At 43.1% G+C, this 19,003-nt stretch overlaps 1 protein-coding gene across 2 annotated transcripts in view; it reads left to right on the top strand.

Annotated features, from left to right (window-relative positions):
* LSAMP (limbic system associated membrane protein) overlaps positions 1 to 19,003 on the top strand; it is a 307,000-nt gene that overhangs the window by 268,643 nt on the left and 19,354 nt on the right. For both annotated transcript variants that reach the window (XM_062515496.1, XM_062515495.1), the window contains exons 4-6: positions 8,973 to 9,107; positions 12,820 to 12,940; positions 13,884 to 14,032. In XM_062515496.1, the coding sequence (XP_062371480.1) occupies positions 8,973 to 9,107; positions 12,820 to 12,940; positions 13,884 to 14,032 (405 nt within the window). The remainder of the gene's footprint in view (positions 1 to 8,972; positions 9,108 to 12,819; positions 12,941 to 13,883; positions 14,033 to 19,003) is intronic.

The following is a 19,003-nucleotide window of genomic DNA, read 5'->3' as shown; positions in this document are numbered from 1 at the left end:
CATGAGCCCAAACAATCTCTTCCCAGCACACCCCACCCTGTCTCAAACCTCTGTGATTCTCACCTTGATACCTGGCAATATTTGATGTCTGCTGAATCCTGAATTCAGTTAGTTAGTCTCATCTCCTGATCCCTTGTGCTCCTCACAAAGTATTCCCTTTTCTTCTTATACCAGAAACAGATATGGGGGATAGTGTCAAGAAATTGCTATGCTGGATCTAACTGAGAAACATTGCACCAAGGAGAGGGGTCAAGAGAAAAGCAAACAAAATGTTTTTTCAAGAAGCTAATCCATCTGTACAAATATTGGCACCAAGCATCACAACACTCTGGTGTGGTTTTGAAAGGGTAAATCTTGCTAAGGGGTGGCTTAACTCTTTGACCTTATTTCCTCAGTTTAAAACTACAGCAGTTTAAAAGCTCAGTGGCTAGATCCAGGCTGATACAGAAATCCCAGTCTTTAGGTTTTGTTTGTGAAGTTGGTGATCAGAGTAGCCTCGCTGAAAACAGGGATGAACTACAGGAATTGCCATCTTGCAAAAGGACAGGAGATTCAGAGGCCGTGTTATCTGGTCATGAAATGGTTTGGCTCCAGCATGCAGAGAAAAAGCCACAGCAATTCCTAATCCTCTGAGTTAAGGGTCTTTCCCATTTCAAGTAAATTTGAGCCAATTTGTAATTTCTCAAGACTTCTTCCAAGTTTCAGACATATAAGAATGGAATTCTGTGGGTTAAGTTGAATAATTGAAGAGGAGGGGATCGTTAAATATTAAAAAAAAATTAAGTTATCTTGAAGTTCTGGGTTCATCCTTAACCTCTTTCCCCAAGAAGTACAAGTGGGCATAGAACAGAGGGGAACAAACACCTTATATTTAAAAACAGGGAAATATTCTGGTGGATGCCTACAAAAGCAAGCTATTTGATTCTTGCACAATAGTCTATTGAACATGTCTTGTGCTACATAATACACAAGAGGCTTTGTGAAGAACATATCAAGGATTTTTAAAGATGCCACCAAGTACAGACCAACCCCTATAGTTCCCAGATTGAGAGAATGGCATAGTTGGTACCAGTGAGTGCCATCTCAGGAGGTTTCCCTGAAGTCTGGGGCTGGCATAATGATTTGTGGAATTAAACTAGGGACTGCATTGCAGTTCATCATTGCTCTTCACTGGCAGGACAGAAATTATACAGTTCAGTCAGGCTTCTTGCCCAGGAGGGACTTGTTGCTCTCAGTCTTTTCCTTGGTCTTGTGTTTGTGAGGAGGAACTTGCCTTCAAACTGTACAACAATGATAGTACAGGTAAATTGTCCAAAATAAGAAAACTTGTAGGAAAAAGAGTACATGAGGCCAAATGAAAGGAAACCATCTGACAGAGTCACAAGAGACTTTGACTGTTGACTGATTTCTGTTGTATTTTATGACTTTCATAAGTGTCCATGACATGCAAGAAAACTCGGTCCCCTGCATCAGCTCTCGGCTTGCATTATCTCCTTATGCTTAGCACAGTGGGAAGCAAAGACCTATTGATTACATATCCACATATTGATTACATACCCACACCCCTGCAAATACACCCTGATGTTCCTCTTGCCAGGGACAAGTGCTGGCCCATCCTCTTCTTGTAGGTGGTGAAGGAAGAGGGCACAGGATCCTGCAGTGCTGACCACACTGCTGGGAGCAAGACTGGTGTGCTGCCTTCTACATGTGCACATCAAACAAATCCTGTGTCTCCTGTACCTCAGCTGTGATTCTTTGTCTGACCTTCTGTTTTCAATCTCCATTTCATTAGGTGCTCCAGCACAGTCCTCGCAGCCCTGATGAGTTACCAACTCCTGCCTTCCTAAGACTTGTAAAGATGTGGTGACTGACATCTCATTGATTCATCTAGCTGATGATGACTCCTACTTCATGTTGTTTTAAAGTACCATTCAAAAGGCAGCAGGCAAAAAAGTTGTGATGCAGAAATGGTGCAACTATTGATTTGTTCATGTTTATATGTCATTTTCTTGGCAGTAAATTAAGGTTTGATGTTTGGTAGCACAGTCATGACAACTTGCATTGGAGTATGCAACACATAGGGAACATAATTTGTAGTTGTGACGTTACATGACTTAATTTACCTCATGGTTCATAATTTACTTTATACATTGGCTTCACCGCCAAGTTCTGTTTAGGAGTAATTAATCTATCCAAAAATTGCTGTTTGTGTTCATCAAAAATGTATTAACAAATTTGGGCTAAATTCAGTAAGTAATTTTGAAAAAAAAAAGTGATCTTCTTCAACATGAAATAATCTGATTTAATTTATATCTCAAGATGAGGCAGTACATTAATTCCATCTTCTGGTTCAGCAAAGAGAAGAAGAAAACCACTGGTCAAACAGAAGGCTATGACCCAAAGTGGGTCTGGATTTTTTTTTCAGGGGATGAGTCCCTTTTTTTCTGGTGTTCACAGGTGGATTTTGAATGGAAAATTTAATCAGCTGCTGAGATGGAGTAGTATTATTGCACACCTACTCCATGCCCAGACTCAGGGCTCTGTATGATGACCCTTAATGGTCGTTTATAGAAAAGAGGGGGTGGGAAGTCAGAGATACAGCCAATCTACTGCGGCTGCCTCAGGCAGATGACCCCCACTGACAAGCATCCACAGCCTGGATGCAGACTGCATCTAAGCTGTCAGATTTTGGCTTCCAGCTCCTGGGCAGAGCCATCAATGATGGCGGAGTTGTCCCAAGTGGTTTGGGCAGTGCTGTCCTGAGAGAGAGAGAGCATAGAGAGTTCAGTCCGGGGAAGCTGCTCTCAACCTGGAGGATTTTGTTTCCATGCTGGATGCGTGGAGTTTGAGAAGAAGGAGCCCATGAAAATCATGGCCTTTCCTAACCTTGGTCATGCCAGCAGGCATTCATGTTCCCCCAGCCAGGGAGCTCCTTGGGCGCTGTCCTTGGCTCAGGAGGCAGGGCACGCAGTTTTGCATATAAGGTGCAAATATGATTGCTGATGAGCAAAGTCCTGGTGAATGCCAGGGGAAGCCATGCCAGAGTGTTTCCTCCCAGTCTGACTCATTCTCATTCATGAAGCCAGAGCCAGGCCAGAACCCTCCCTGGCACTGCTCTAGTTTTTTGGTTTATGTGTAATAGCTTCAGACCTGAGGGCATGGGAGGCATGAGGCCAGCTGAAACAATAAAGACCCTGCTGTGCCTTGCTGCTTAAACAGAGTAATTACTGCCTTACTACATGTGATCTCTCTATTCCTGTCCCTCTGGCAGTTGTTATTTCATGGCTCCCTTTACACAAGGGATGGCTACGCTTCTTTCCCAGCTGTACGTCTGTCTGTCTACCACTGTCTCACCTCCCATCTTACACATTCTATCTCTGTGTTTCTCTTTGTCAGTAGCTGAATACCATTTTCTCCTTCTCTCAGTCACTGAAAAATTTCACCTTTTTTTGCATTTCTCTCTCCCAGCCACTCTCCCTCTCTCCATTCTCCCTCTGTTTTTTCCCCATCTATTTTTGTGTTCTCTCAATCTTTCCCCATTTTCATCACTCCCCATGCTACTCTAGGTTTTTCTGCCTGCCTTCCTCTTAGGAAGGAAGGCAGGAATGCTTCCACTGTAGCATTATAGCACTAGCTGTCCCTTTGCTTATCCACCATCTGCTTCTCTCTACTGATCTCTTTGCTTAAAACAAAGCTCTTCAACTTTACTCTTCAACTAAGATGGGATGGGAAAAAATGCCAAGCTCATTGGAATCTGTGATGGCTGAAGGGACAGGGACTGATAAATGAAAACTTCAAAGTTTTGAATTAAAAAAAGAAAACCTTCAGCTGGAGGTAAAACAAAAAAAAATCATGTCAAAGGCTCCCTTAGCTATTTTTGTCTTTCAGAAGCCTGTTCCTAGGGAATAGAAGGTGCAGAGGGAAGGAGGAAAGTTAGGTGAGCAAAACCTCAAACACTAAATGGAGAGTGCAGAGACAACAAAACCTGCCGTTCAGCAATAGAAGTTGCTACACACAAAAAACTTCAAATGGCATCCATTGATTTCCAATCTTTTTTATCTCCTTGCATCTTGTTTTAGGCCCAACAAAGATGCATAACCCATTCTGCTCCCCTCTCTTCACAACTACAAAGATGCTTGGAGGGAAAACAAACATAGGAGCAGAGTGGCTGATCTCTTCCTCCACATGCCATATGCAAACAGACATTTTCACCAGATCTGAACTTCAGTTTAATTTTAAGACTACAGCAGTGTTTAAAAAATAAATAAGAGAACTAAAGTGATCTTTGCACAAGAAGAAGCCCAGTGTTGGATGCATGGACAAGAGAAGAGATGAAACATAATGTGGCTGCATCTCTAGAAATCAGCTTCCCCTTTGGAGATGTAAGAAACTAGGGCATGAAGGGAAAGGCCTCTCTGGTAGAGCATGTGACTGAATGCATTGCTGACCCTGACTACCTGAAAGAGCTGTTTGCACACAGTACGAGTGGGATTTGGTCTGGGTGTGTTTCATTTGTAGAAAGGAAGCATTTAGCATTTAAGGAAAGAGTTATAGTGTGTGGCAGTGCAAGGGGCCATTTGTGTGGAGGTGAGAAGGGCCCATAAATGTCTGGGGAACATGTCAGTCTGTGTTTCTGTACACACAGATGGATTTATAGATGTAAAAACAAATAAAATACGTAATATATAAAGTACAGAATATAGCATAAATATATCATATATATATGAGAGCACAGGCAGGTGTGCACACCAGTGAGAACAATATGCAGAGCTGATGGGGTTGTACAAGACTATTTCCAGAGGGTAGGGGGAAAGGAGGGCTGCTTGCCAGCAGGCTAGCATAGCCAAGCAGATTTGCTGTTCAGCTTCATTATTTACTGGGTCCAATTAGGAAGCCAGGGGATAGGAAATGTGTCTGAGGCAAGCAGGCTTTCAAAGCCTTCCTCCTGCACACATCAAAGCTGCTGCTGCAGATTCCTCTGCAGAAAAGGCTCTGCCAGCTCCGAGCAGCAGCAGCTGCCTGGCTCGCACTGCTCTGGGTCGTTCCCTCTTGGTTTGATTGTCAAGCCTTCCAGGCTCTTGCTCTCTCTATCTCCAGCCTCCAGAGCAGAAAGCTCCTCTTTCTGATTCACTGGGACAGAGTTAAGGAGCTACAGCTTGGCGAGATGGTGTTTAATGGGGCTGTAGCAACAAACTGAGCTAATTATGAATATGTGAAAGACAAAAAAACTGCAGGGAAGCAGGTTGCCTGAAGTCATGCAAGGGGACAGTTTGGGATGAGAAGAGCTGCAATGAGTGAGAAGTCATCCACCTAGAGAAACCTGAAAGGGGAGACAGCCCTTGTCAGCAAGGATGCTTTGGCAGTACGGTCAGAATTTCATCCCTTGATAATCTGCTCAAGGCAAATGTCTTCTCTGAATGGGAATGGAGTGGCTCACTTGCCAGGTGCTGGCAGTCCCTCTTTCACCTAATAGAATATGGTTTTTGTTATCAGTACCAAAGAGCATTGTCCAAACCTTCTCCCTCCCCATTTTGATAAACTGCATAGTGACAACCATCAGCTCCTTACCAAAGCTGGTTCCTGTGTCGAAACATTTGTAAATTCACTCAATGTATAAAGCTCTGTTCCAGCTCCCCGCACCCTCTTTGTCTCAGAGGTTAGAGTTAATATGACTCACCTAATCTGGCTGCCAAAGTGAATTAGTGAAAACATCTCTACAGCTCTCTGCAAGATACCACAACCTGACATTTCTCTAACACACTGTGATACATCTTTCCTCTCCCTGATCTTAACACCTCAATTTTATAGAAATACTTTGTTAGAAATGGTTAATGTGCTCTTAGAGGGGACAAGGCAGCAAGCAAAAGGGTCTGTCATGAAAGTGAGAGCAGCTCAGTTCTTACAGCAAATTGTTGATGCTTAGGGTCACCAATGCAGAGACAAGAAAAGAGATTACCACAGAAACTTTCCCTGAAGTATTATGCTTATATGTGTGTCCTAGAGCAGGGGAATGAGGAGCTGAATAGGGTTATTGATGTCTTTGACATGCCCTTTAGAACAGAAGTCCTGCCTTTCACTTACTCCACTGGGTAAAGCAGCAGGTCATCATGTCTTGTGAGGGGTTTGTGTAGCTGTGAAAGCTCTCCTGCCAGACATGGTACACTGTACACTTCTAGTGCATGTATGTATGCAGGGGAGAACCTCAAAAACATCTTCCCTTGGGAAAGTGCCTACCCTTGTAGGCTACTTTGGAGTACCACTGATGTAGTTCTCTAACAGACAGACTTAACAGCATCTGTAATGAGGGTGCCACTCCATTGGAGACGGTTAAGTTACCCTCAACCCTGTTTTCATTATGGTGACAGTCTTGTGACAAAGGAAAATTGCAGCAGAAGCAAGTCCCACTTGGAATGAACCCTGTGTATAAACAAGGCAGAACTGCAGAGCAAATGAGTTGCAAAACAGAGGCAAATTATGTTTTAACCTTTTCTGTGAGTCTTTCCCTGATGTCTGATTAACTTTCCAGTCAACTGACTGACCTACCAACTGGGAGTGCTGCTGTGAAAGGAGGGGAGTGTTGGTTGTCAGCTCAGTTTGGGGGTGTGATTTTTGAAGTGTTTTATTAGCAGGTAGCAATATGAGTAATATGCCGTAAGAAAATCTTGGAGTTAAGAGAGTTCCAAAACATAAATGTTCCCTGCTGTAGCAAAACCAGAAACAATGTGCTGCCTCTACAGACAGCAGCACCATGTAGTAGTCTCAATGCAATCCTTCATCTGTGTTCAGCCCTGGTAACACTTCATCTGAAATGCTGTGTTCAGTTTGGGGTATCACACATCCAGAAAATTGTGAACTTGTCAGAGAGGTCTAAAAGCAAAGAACAAGAATGATCAAGAGTCTAAAAAATACCTCACCTACAGAGGAAGGTTGAAAGACCCTGGCAATGTTCAGTCAAAAGGAAAAAAAAATAAAAAAAAAAAAAAAAATAAAAAAAAAAAAGACAACTGAGGGAGGAACAAAAGAGACAAAAGTAATAGCTTTAAATTGCAGCAAGGAAGAGTCAGGTCAAACTTCAGGAAACTGCTCCAATGGTAAGGACAGCAAAGGATAGGACCAGATTGTCGGGAGCTGCTGCAGAACCTCTGCCGCTGGAGGGCAGAGGATGGGCTGTGTTCCTGACATGACTCAAGTGTCCTGCCTTGAGTTAGGCGAATGGCTTAGATGGTTACTGAAGTCCCTTCCCACAGTGCTGTGACTCACCTAACCCTGGTTGTACAGGGGTTAGGATTCCCTAATAATATTAATGAGTTCCAGAAAAAGAAAAAAAACACCTGTGAAATTCCCACCCTGCTTCCTTCTCCACTGACTCTCCACAGTATCATCCCCAGTGCAGAGCAGAGGCCTGAGAGCCATGTCCTGGCAGCAGGAGCCAACTTTTCCTCCTTCCCTCATGCAAAACTCTTCCCTCATGCCATGCAAGAAGGTTCTGCAGCAGACTGCTGGGGGTTGCAGAAACCAAAGCAGTTGTGAATTTTAGACATAGCAATGAGATTTCCACTACCTGAACATCTGGTAGGAGTTGAAAAAAGGGACTGCTGGTTAGTCCTGCTGAAAGAGAGGGGGAACCCTTGTCTTTACATGAGTTTAATAGGTGCACTGCTGTTTTCATGCTGAGTCTCTGTGATGGGGGGTGGTTTTCCCCTAGAATGATTCTGAAAATTGCCTGTGAAAAAGAAAAATAAAAAAAGGATAAAATAGTTATGTAAGAGACAGAATTCTGAGCAGATTTTGAAGTTTCTGAAGTCTCTCTCTGATAGTAAAGGGGATTGCACACAGCTGGCATCACCAGTGTGTGTGGCCAGGCTGACCTGGCCAAAACACTGCAGTAAGTCTGGGGTGGGATTTGTTGCAGGTGGCTCCATGGGAAGTTCAGCTTCAGAGACCAAACTTACTGCTTTCGTGCAGCGCCATAAACCAAGGGGAACAGTAGCCACTATTTGAACTCCCTCAAAAACTGTAAGCACTTTTGTGAAGTGAGCGGGGTTTCAGTGATTACAGCCCTTTGAGAGGAGGAAATGTGGTTCAGATTCTTTCCAGGAGGTGCCTTACTTTGCTTTCTGAAGGAATAGGATAGATATACCAATCCTAATATTTCATGCTTCCCTGGCAACTTTCATGCAATGAATCTAATGTGTTTTAACCTCACTGCCCTGTTCTAACCAGGAGGTGATGGGAGAGGGGGGGCTTTTTGCTGCATTTACAGAGGGAGAGCAAAGGAGTGACTCACTCAAGGTCACACAGTGAGTTAAAAGCAAATCCACAGACCTCCCCCAATTTCTGCCCCATCCATAACCCCGACTGACACTTGAGTCACTGTTTTCTGAAGTGTGTAAGTGAGGCAGTACAGTTTAAATGTGTCATTTCGTATGTACAGTAGCTCAGGGATGCATGATGATTCTTGGTCTCTGCAGATCAAATTACAGTTTGTTTCTCTCTGTTTGGATGTGTTTAACGGTAGCTTGATCTGATCGATGGCACTTCAGGGTAGTGGTTGCTCTGAGAGACAGAAAGACATTTTTCACAGTTTTGCAGTGGAGAAAAGGGTGTTGACAACACATCTGAGGACCTAGCTAGCCCTGAACCAGCACATCACCAACAGCGTGACTAACCTCTGGTGGTACTCAGACATCACACTAGTGAACTTATTCTGATCTTACTTGGTAGAGAGTTTGCTTCTCAGCCTGGGCAGCCAGCTATGTATTGTACCACCTGTATGCTGCCTTCCAGATTTTCAGTTTTCCATAATGAAATGAAATACTGGTATCTTGCTGGTGCTGCTTCTGAAATAACTTTTAACTTTTAAACGGCTCATGACTGTTGCTTGTTTGCAGACTCCATGTTGTTCTTCCATAGCAATTTCCTAAATCTAAAAGCCTAACAGAACCACCCTCTGTATTTTTCTGTCCTACCAGGCAGAGAGTTTGAAGGTGAGGAGGAGTACCTGGAGATCCTGGGGATCACACGAGAGCAGTCAGGCAAGTACGAGTGCAAAGCTGCCAACGAAGTTGCCTCAGCAGACGTCAAGCAAGTCCGGGTCACTGTGAACTGTGAGTACATCGCAGCTGGGGCAGGGCAACGGGGAGAGCTTTGCCCACGGGCGAGGGTTACTTCAGGATGAACGCAGAAGCATTTCTGGGTTTGGGTTATACAACCTGAAAGGGAGGGCACTGAGAAAACTATCTGCAATCAGACACTTGCCACAGGGTACAGTTTGTGCTTTAAACCTGGTAATATATAAGAAAAGGCTGGGGGAGGTGTGGTACAGAGACAGACAGAGAGGGGGAGAGAGAAAGGAGAGCTGTGAGTTGCCCCTGTCTCTCCCCTCTGAAACACTGGCAATGCCTTGTTTTCACTCATTGATATTCGGGTGAAGAGTAGCGTGAAGAGAAGCTTCACCAAGGCAGCAAGGAGAGATAAGGAAGGGCTCAGCTGGCTCAGAGCAAACATGTGCCTTCTTGCACCCAGCCATCTCAGCAGTGCCTACAGTTATCACAGCCAGGGGACACGGGGCAGAGGCATGTGTTAATGACAGGGTGCAAAAATTAACTTTTATGCTGGTCTCAACTCATCAGTTTAAAGCTCTGCCTAAAGGACCCTTCCTGCACCAGTGCAATGCAGAGAGAGGTTTTGGCCAATGGATATAGCAATCACTTAAAAGCACCGAGAGGCACAGTAAGCTGTGGCTTACTTCTGCATCTCTGGATTGGGGCATGGGTCCCATCCCATATGTGCTTAGACAGGTGTCCACTCTGCTGGCATGTTCCTCTCACAGTAACACAAGGTATTTCAAACTGATGTTCCTCCTTAATCCTGCATGCATATATGTCCACCTCCATACTTGTATGGCTTATATATGGCACTTGAGTGATGTAGAGTGAGCTGTCCCCATGTACCTGCTTTGTTTCCTTGCTTGGAGGCTAATAACTTTGCAGCAAGGATGGATGAATGGGAAGTATGTTCTCTCCCAGTCTTCTTCAGTTTAAATTGAGACTTAAACCAGAATATTAATTTAAATTAAAATTGGAGATGGCTACAGACATATCTCTGGGTGCATATTCGTGCCTTGATTCACAGGTAGAAGAACTGTTAGGCAGTAGGTTAGGGCACAGAGCTGATGGCATCAAGTGTTTCAGGCAATATCAGTCTTAATTTGACTGTAGATTATGATAGCACCTTGTAATACCATTCTTGCTCTTCATTTCTTTCCCTTGGCCCCATGTGGGCCATCACATCAGACCAACTTTTCTGTCTTGCTTAGAAGTAGAGGTTATAGGCTCCCTGCAGCATCTTCTGAATCCACAGTTTTTTATAGTTCCCTTAGAAACTGGGTGGCAGTGGTTTAATATCAGTTTCCTCATGGGCCAAAATGGGCATTAATATGAACTGTAGTAGCAGATTTTCTTCACTGAAAGTATAGAAGTGTGAAAACCAGCTGAATTTATAAAGTGGAGACTTTCCATGAGAATCAACAATTTCAAACATTTCTGTGAAACGTAATTTTAATGGTGCTTTAATGTGTTTGAAACAGATTGTTTGTATAAAGTCAGAATGTTTGATTTTTATTTAGTTTCAACGAGTAACTATGCCATGGTAAGATCTTAAACATTTTATCTGTTGGAAAATATGAAAAAGTGATGTTAATATGTGGTGTAATTTGTAATGTAAGCAGCTTAAAATTCCTTAGGGACAGATTTTTTTCTTTTGAAATAAAAAGGGAAATAAATATAAGAGACTATGAGGACGATGCAGGGAAAAAAGTCGGTCTTATTAGGGGAATGAAAATTAGGTATTTGCATACATCTTTCCCCATCCTGCTTTGTTAAACAACACCACAAGCATCAGAAAGTGGGAAAACCACAGTAAGTTTGAAAAAATGGAGTCTGTCCAACCTCGGGAGCTTCCTGGCCATCTCTTACCATCTGCTGTGTAGCACCGTCAGCTCGGGCTGCAGGAGAAAGCGTCTCACTTTGCTTTGGTCTCACACTACCACCTTCAGGCTTCCCAAGTAATTGCCCTTGTGTGTCACAGGGAAACTGAGGCCTGGGGAGAGTGGGAGGAGAACAGCCAAAGGGAACCCACTCCTGGCTTCCCAGGCAGCAAATGGCTACACACAGAGCAGCTGCTTTCTAGGTGCAGTAAGCTGGTTTGTTTGAGACTGCCACCTGCCTCTTCTCCAGGGAGAGCACTGCACCAACTTCTTAAAGTGGTGAACATAGGGGCTGCTCAGAGCAAGGGGCAAGGCTCCCTGGAAGCCAGCTGGGAAGTAGACACTTGCTGAATCATTTTCTAGGACCATGGAAAGGTGTCTGTTCATTCTGTGACTCACCTCTTGAACCAGATTCATTAAATGGAAAGGTTTATCTCACTGTAGACAGCAAGAAGATATACTGCTCAAACAAAAAAATCAAATAATAATAGTTTAAAAAATCACCTTTGCTATCCTGTTATTATTCCTCTTCCTTTTCAAATTAAAATACTTACATGAACCTACAGCCTTTGAATATAGGATCCTATTTATGTAAACTTATTAATATTTATGATGTTAGAGGGCGCACTGCAATATCCCTAAAGCCCTGCATAAAATCCCGATTAAGGTCAGGGAAGGGATCATATTGAGATGGCTAATGTGTTCACAAACAAATTTCCTTCCCTACATTCTCCAGACAGAATTATTCTTTTTTTTTGACTGAAGCAATCTGTTTTGCTACCTTTTTTTTTTTTTTTCTTTTGGCCTTTCACTTCTGGGATGGCAGAGTGTGTTTCATGGTAACTTGAGTCTCAGCAAAGTATCTGTCTAAGTCACAGCCCTGTAATCTCAGGATATGCAAGTATTAGTAAAGAGAGACAGTAGCCAGGTGGAAATAATTCTGCCTTTTAAGATGTAAAGCTTATTGCTTAATATTTTGAACATGGGGCTGGGATTGAAGATGCCAGTGCCTACCCTGTCTGATCTCCAGCCAGTACTGAGACCAAGCTCCAGCAGAGCACACCAATATATTTTCCAAGTTTGGTTTGCCCATGGCACAATGCTCAGACTTCAAAGTAAGCAGGGGTGGGCTGAGGGAAAACTTCAGGCACAGCAGTCACAAGTGAGTCCTTCTGGAGCTTGTGACAAAACACGATGTCCAGGGAGGTTTGAACAGAATTTGTTACCTTGGACACCTAAGGGAAATGTCTCAACACTGGCTCTCAGAGTTACACCCACAGCTTCTACAGTTCTTTTCTTTTAAGCCATTAATGTATTTGTGTTTCATACATGTTGCCTCAGTCCTTTCTTATTACAATTTTGGCATTAGGCAAAGAGTTTGCATGGAATATAATTTTCATGCTAGTATTAAATTCCTTCTTTATTCCTTTACGTTTGCTGTCTTCCTTTACCTTTGATGAAGTCCTTCTCTCATCTTCTCTCTGATAAGCCCATATGAGCTACAGATCCGTAGGTAAATATTCATAAATTGCAGAAGTCCATCATTAACCTTAACTTTGCCTGTGTATGCTTATGCATTTATGTCAGAATTTTATTCAGCAGTGCTCAAGAGAAGCATGTGTAAGGAGTGCTGCTAATGTTGTATATCGGGAAGAGCTCAAAGAACAGTGTTCTGCAGAGGAGAGGGGGGGAACAAGTGCCACAGCAAACAGCTGCCATGGGCCTCCCATAGCTCAAAGAGTTTGCATGAGGCAGGCAGCCCTGACATAGTTTCACAGTTTTGTTCCACCTCTGGAAAGTGTGTGGATTGACCACGTGTTTCCTTCCTGCAGACCCTCCCACCATCACAGAGTCCAAGAGCAATGAAGCAGCCACAGGACGACAAGCCTTACTGCGGTGCGAGGCATCAGCAGTGCCCACGCCTGATTTCGAGTGGTACAGAGATGATACCAGGTAAGACCTTTAGCTTGTCTCTTCTCTCCTATCTTTTTTGGTCCATTGAATAGAGGTTCCTGTCATCCTCCCCAACTCCTCTCAAACAAATTGCTCCTTACAATCCATTTAAGTCGCAATGTCCCATCAGGCTCAGCAGAGCCAGCATGGTCGTGGCTGGAGGAGGCAATTCCTCTCTTCACTGGAGATGCTGAAGTAAGTACAGAGGATGGTGCTCTTGCCTTGAAGTCAATTATGGGCCAGTGCCAAATTAATACAATGTTTATGTGTTAAGTACCCCATGATACAGACCAAGAAGTAGGTAGTACAAGTCTTCAATTAGTTAATGCTGCTCCAGGTGCATTATTCTAGAGAAAGGAGCTGCTGAGGTATGAGATTTCCCTACCTGTGCGACCTGAGCATCTCAGACTTGCATATGAGAATAAATGAGAAGAGAAAAAGGATCCGTCTTTTCTACCTGAGCATTTACTTGGCATTAAGAAGGTTGTGTTATTCCCATACATTTTAGGGTAGCCAGCCCTGAACAGGGTGCCCCAGGTCCAGGAATGATTCAAGATGGTTATAGGCACATATTGTGAATCAGTGTTTCACTAAGAATATGTTGTTCAAGTACAGACTAGCCTTCAGCTGGCAATGGTGTGTTCATTTCCAGAGTGACTTGGTGCTGGGTTTATGCTTCCTTCCTTTCCCTTGTCTTTCCTTGGTTCTCCACTGCTTTAACAGTGGCATTTAATCCCACTGATCTACTATGTTCTTTTCACTACCTCTTCCTATTTTCACTCCATCTTCCAGCCTTCTTTGGTCTCTTTCCTCTCACATCCCCTCTCTGCTTCCCTCTATCCTCACCTGCCATCTGGGCTGAATTTGCTGTGTGCTGGGGAGGGATTTCCTTCCCAGTACACAGCTGTCATTGCACTATACACCTCTTCTCTTTCCTTCCCAGGATAAACAGTGCCAATGGTCTGGAGATAAAGAGCACAGGAAGTCAGTCTCTGCTGATGGTGGCCAATGTCACTGAGGAACACTATGGGAATTACACCTGTGTGGCTGCCAACAAGCTGGGAGTCACAAATGCCAGCCTATACCTTTACAGTAAGTATGGAAGAGGGTGAAGGGAAAGTCGAACAAAGACATGGCTGTGCAGGAAGCACATGGTGGTCAAAACTCAGGAAGGCATCTGCTTGACAGCCCAGTCCCCTCAGACCTCCAGCCATGACCTGGCTTTCAGCACTCTGCTTTGGATACCTACATGTTCATACATGCCTTGAAACACAAACACAGCCAAATCGAAAAGTTTGTAGTCAAGTGCTTTGATTGACTGGCTTTGCTGAAGACAGATTTTTTAAAATAATAAAAATGTGTTTGTTTTAAAGCTGGAAACAAAAAACACTTTAGAATGACAGCCCCTTTAATAAGTAGACAGAAGGCCAGAGCTCAGAGGATCCATGACAGGTGAGAAATGACAAGTAATTCAGGGAGATGGAGAGAACTAGCTACCAAGCCTGAGGAGAGCAAAACAGTCAAGAAAAAGAGAAATTGGTTTGAAATTGGAAGGGATAGAAATGAGAAAAGACAGAATGATTTTAAAGGAATATACCACAGGAACTATGAGGGAAAAGGTAATCAACAGATGGAATATGGAATAAAGTTCTTTGGATCTCATTCTGCTACTTTTCAATTACGGAGTTTGTCTTAGTAAGTATAAAGAGACAGAAGCTGGGACTAGACCAAGATCTACAGCAGTTACCTGCTGGTTCTGAATTTTGCAGCTGATTCAAATCTGATCTTAAAGACAGCCCCTGCCCATAACCTACCATCCACACACACATAAAAACTGTGGTGTATTTAAAATGCAGTTCCCAGTTCCAGGTCTAAAATTTGGGCTTGACTTGGCCCACATGTTACTGGCATCAGAGATACACTGCAACAAAATGACCCCCTCACACAAATGGGCACCTAGACACAAAAGTGACTGATGGCAGTGTTCCAGTGACGGTCCCAAACTGAATTAAAACTCTTATGTAATGACCTGCATGTTCTTTTAAACAGGGAAAAAAAAAAAAAAAAAAAAAAAAAAAAAAAAAAAAAAAAATAAAAGCTGTGTAAAGCAGTCAGTATGAGATTTAGTCTAGTGACTGCTCTGATTAAAAAAAACTCAAAGTTATGGTTTGGTTATTTTTAACAGATGTAGTGCAAGAGGATAAATCCATGAACATTCTTTGTTTACCACCTTTGGATTTATTTCATGGGAGTTTGAATTCTTGAAAATTTGGGTATATTTTGTTCAGTTATTTTCTAAAGAATAGATATTATCATAAAGGAACATATATTTGATTTCCTGTAGCACTGCAGCACACAAAGCAAATTTCTACTTTGAAAGTCTTTTCACCCTGTTCTTGTGACTGTCATGAGATGAAAAAAAAGTCCACAGGCAGCAATCTGAAACAAAATTTTCAAATACTACAGATTTGTTCTTGCTGATTTTAATATAATTCTAAGTTTAGAATCCATTATTTGTGACTAAATTCTAAATTTGGCCCTCTCTGTTGGTTCCTGTTACACAGATGAACTGAAATTCATCACTGAAACAAAATATAAGATGTAATTCAATTATGTATATATGTACATATGACTTTAGGTGGGGAGTTAGTTTTGGTAGAGAAGCATTTTTCATGACTTCAGAACTTCACCTTAAAGGATCTCAAAGGATTTGCTAGCAATTAATATTTTAATATCACCAGTCACTTAGAAATGGGTGAGTGTTGTTAGCACCATTTTGCAGGAGGAACTTAATGTACAGAGTGAAGAAGTGGTTCATCCCTGGTCATAACATGAGTGTCATAACCTGTGAGAGACCCAGGAAAACCTTGCAAAGTTACTATGAACTGTTCCAGGAGGAAATGTGGCAACTCTTAAAGATGATTTGCCACAGTGAGGATCCTATTTTAGTCCCCTTTTGATGTGTATAAAAAACACTTCCTTTCTTTTTTTATTTCAAGTTGTTGGATTTTGTTTATCATTTTTTAGAAATTCAAGGCCAGTTTATACTGGAGGACACTAGAGAACTTCACAAGAGTCAGGAGAATGGACGTGCAGGAGCTGAGAGAGATTTGATGATTTTCAGTGAAGTCTTTCTAACTTGTTTTTGTTGCTTGGTTAATCCCTACTTTTTCACTGTGAAATTGCTTCATATTGTTTCAGGAAATCTCTGTTCTTCTCGTTAGTGTGGAAGAAAGGAAGAGAGAGAAAAAAATAAATTCAGGCAGACTACAGCTGGTATTTTGAAGGTTAAGAAATCAGGGGGGAAATGAGTGAAGGGAATCCAGCTTCATAAATATAAAGAAAGCTATTGAAAAAATCCTACAAGCCCAGATGAAAGAAATGCTGTAGTGATCACACAGTAGCTGAAATAACAGGTGCATTTCCAGTCACACATCCAGACAGCAAAATAAAGCAGTACCAAATTTTTGCAGGGTGCAGTAGATACTCAAATGCTTGGGACTGTTTTTCATCCCTGGAATCAGAGATTTTATTTCCTTTTTAAACAGAGAACAAGCTCACTGTAGAGCAATGTCCCACTGGGGAGGTAAGTACAGCAGTAGTTCCTCAGTGTCCCATTGCAGCACAAAAAAAGAATGGCAGCAAGGAGTGAAGAAACAACCAGAGAGATAATAATGAGGTACTGGCAGCTTTGCCTGAGGTGGAGGGCAGACAGGGAACAAGCAAAATGATGTGAAAGACAGTTTAGCAATAGAGAAAAATTGGTGGCTACCATTTAATGAAATCTCAGTCAGCACTGAAAAACTCTCAGAGACTGAGTGCCTTAGATGTCAATGTCATAGATAGAAGATGCATTAAAATACAAAAACAGCTTCCTTGAGCCATATGAATGGATAGCTAGTGATCTTCTTAAAGGATGTAGCAGCAGGATTGTCTGCTGTAGGTGGAGAGATTTATACCACTCACTCCTGGAGACTGAGTTCACAACAACATAAATATGGCCCTACCAAAGGTTTAACTAACCCAGGAAACTGCCTCCAACAGCAACTCTGAAGTATGTTTGTAGAGAGGGTATTCAGGTACAGTTTGATGATACAAGTGATCTAATAGCTTTCTGACATTCCATGCTCCCCAGTCCTTTTGCTCGTCCTGCTCTCTGCCACGTGGTTTTGTTGTTTCCCTTATTCTCCCACTTGGTGGACTGAGCCAGTCCAACCTGCTAAACCAGTGAACAGGAAAATGAACTTTACTACTCATCTCCCTAAAATGCCCCAAATGTTTTCTTTTGTTGTACTGAGCTGAACTAGGTCATGGCTTGGCTCAACAGGCACCAAAGCCCATGCAGGAGAGGAAGCTCTATCACTCATCTGTGGGTATGAGGAGTTGGGAGGCAGGACCATGTTTGGCAGCACTGGTAAGCGAGTAGGTTGACTCAGCTCTGCAGACCCTGGGAGCAAGGTTTATAACCCCTAATCACAAAAAAGGGGCAGTAATACACACCTCTATGAAAATTACCTGACAGAGGCAGTCAGGGCTGTCATCACAGAGCAACAGAGGTGAAAAGTAGTGACACAACTGAAGTGAAAGTGTTGTTCTCCAAGTGTATTAGGAGGTAGGGAACATGTTTTTGTTTTAGTCCCCTAGCAGTACTATGAAAACATTATGAGTGAAAGTCACAATTTGTATCTTAACACATGCTACACAGATTCTGTATATATACATACACACACACACACACATATATATATGTATAAACACGCATAGCAGGCTGGAGGAACACAGATACATGTGTTTATGTGTTTATGTGTAGGTATGTATACTTAGGCATGCACCTCTGTGATGTAGAAGCAAACCCACACACCCCACCCCTCCACAGGCACACAGAAGCAGGTGCAGCACTAGGCACATTCTAGCAAAGCAGAGAAAAGAAAGAAAAGCTTTTCCAAATTAGTTGCCTTCTGCCTACTGCTGAGCTAGTCCATCTCATAAGCTGAAACAGGAGACAGCAGCACAGTGCTGCACATCCTGATGCAGACCCACTGGCTCAATTATAGGAGACTGCCACTTCAGGAGTTCCCCTGCTGCATCCTCTGCAACCTTTGGGGAATTGGCAGGTGCAGAGATGAAACAGAAGCTGGCAAGACAGTGCCAACTCGAGAAGCTTCAGGTGGAGCCCAGCAGTTTTGGTTTCAGCAAGGCACGTTCCTAAAAGCTGGCATTAGCCTCTAACTTGTTAGCATCCTGACACAAGTGTGCACGTGCTAAAACCCCTTCTTCCACTCTGCCCACGCTTTGTTGTGCCTGAGTATTTGGTTACAATGGTGTCTGCTGGGGTTTGGAACCTTAACTGTGGCTGAAATCCCTCTCAGTGGCTCTTAGTGCACACCCCCTGTTTTCCTTAAGTCAGTAATGGGGAGACTCAGCAGGCAGGAAAGTGGTTTGGACTGACAGTCAGAGGGGCCAAGGCTGAGACACTGCTAATGAGCCAGGGTGGAGCAATAAAACCAGCACACAGTGGGAGAAGGGAACAGAGACAGAGTCCTTGAATAGAAAGCAGCATGATAATGAGACCATAGTGCTTTGCTTTAACTGCTTATGCTGTGCAGCCTGCAGCCTGCTGTGCAGGAAGAAGGTAAAGGGGAGTTGAGTTATTTAACCAAACTAAATAACAAGGAAGTCTTGTCAGCACAAACAGCCTGCTTTCGCAGAACAATAGTCCCCTGTTGCTACATAAACACAGAGATCCAAGCTAGACTTGTATTTGATCTCCCTTGTGCCTGCTGTGGATTCAAACAACTCCATTACCACCATGAGGGCAGGAGTTCTGCCAGTGTTATAGGGATGGGCTCAATCCTCATGAGCTCCAGTGAGACAGAAACTCACTCTTTGCACTAAGGATACTCTAGAAAGAGCACTGGCCTCCAAATAGCTGGACCTAGATGATCAGAGAATTATAGTGGGCTGCTGATTTATTCTGCCAAACTCTTTGTCCATCAGCAGTGATCTTAGCAGGTAAGCCAGGAGATAACTCATTGCCGTAGGCCTACCAGCTGTTGCAGCTAA

Source organism: Cinclus cinclus, chromosome 2 (assembly GCF_963662255.1).
Source record: "Cinclus cinclus chromosome 2, bCinCin1.1, whole genome shotgun sequence".
In the NCBI taxonomy this organism is placed as follows: domain Eukaryota; kingdom Metazoa; phylum Chordata; class Aves; order Passeriformes; family Cinclidae; genus Cinclus; species Cinclus cinclus.
Note: the sequence above shows the minus strand (reverse complement) of the source record. Positions and strands in the feature narration are given on the sequence as shown.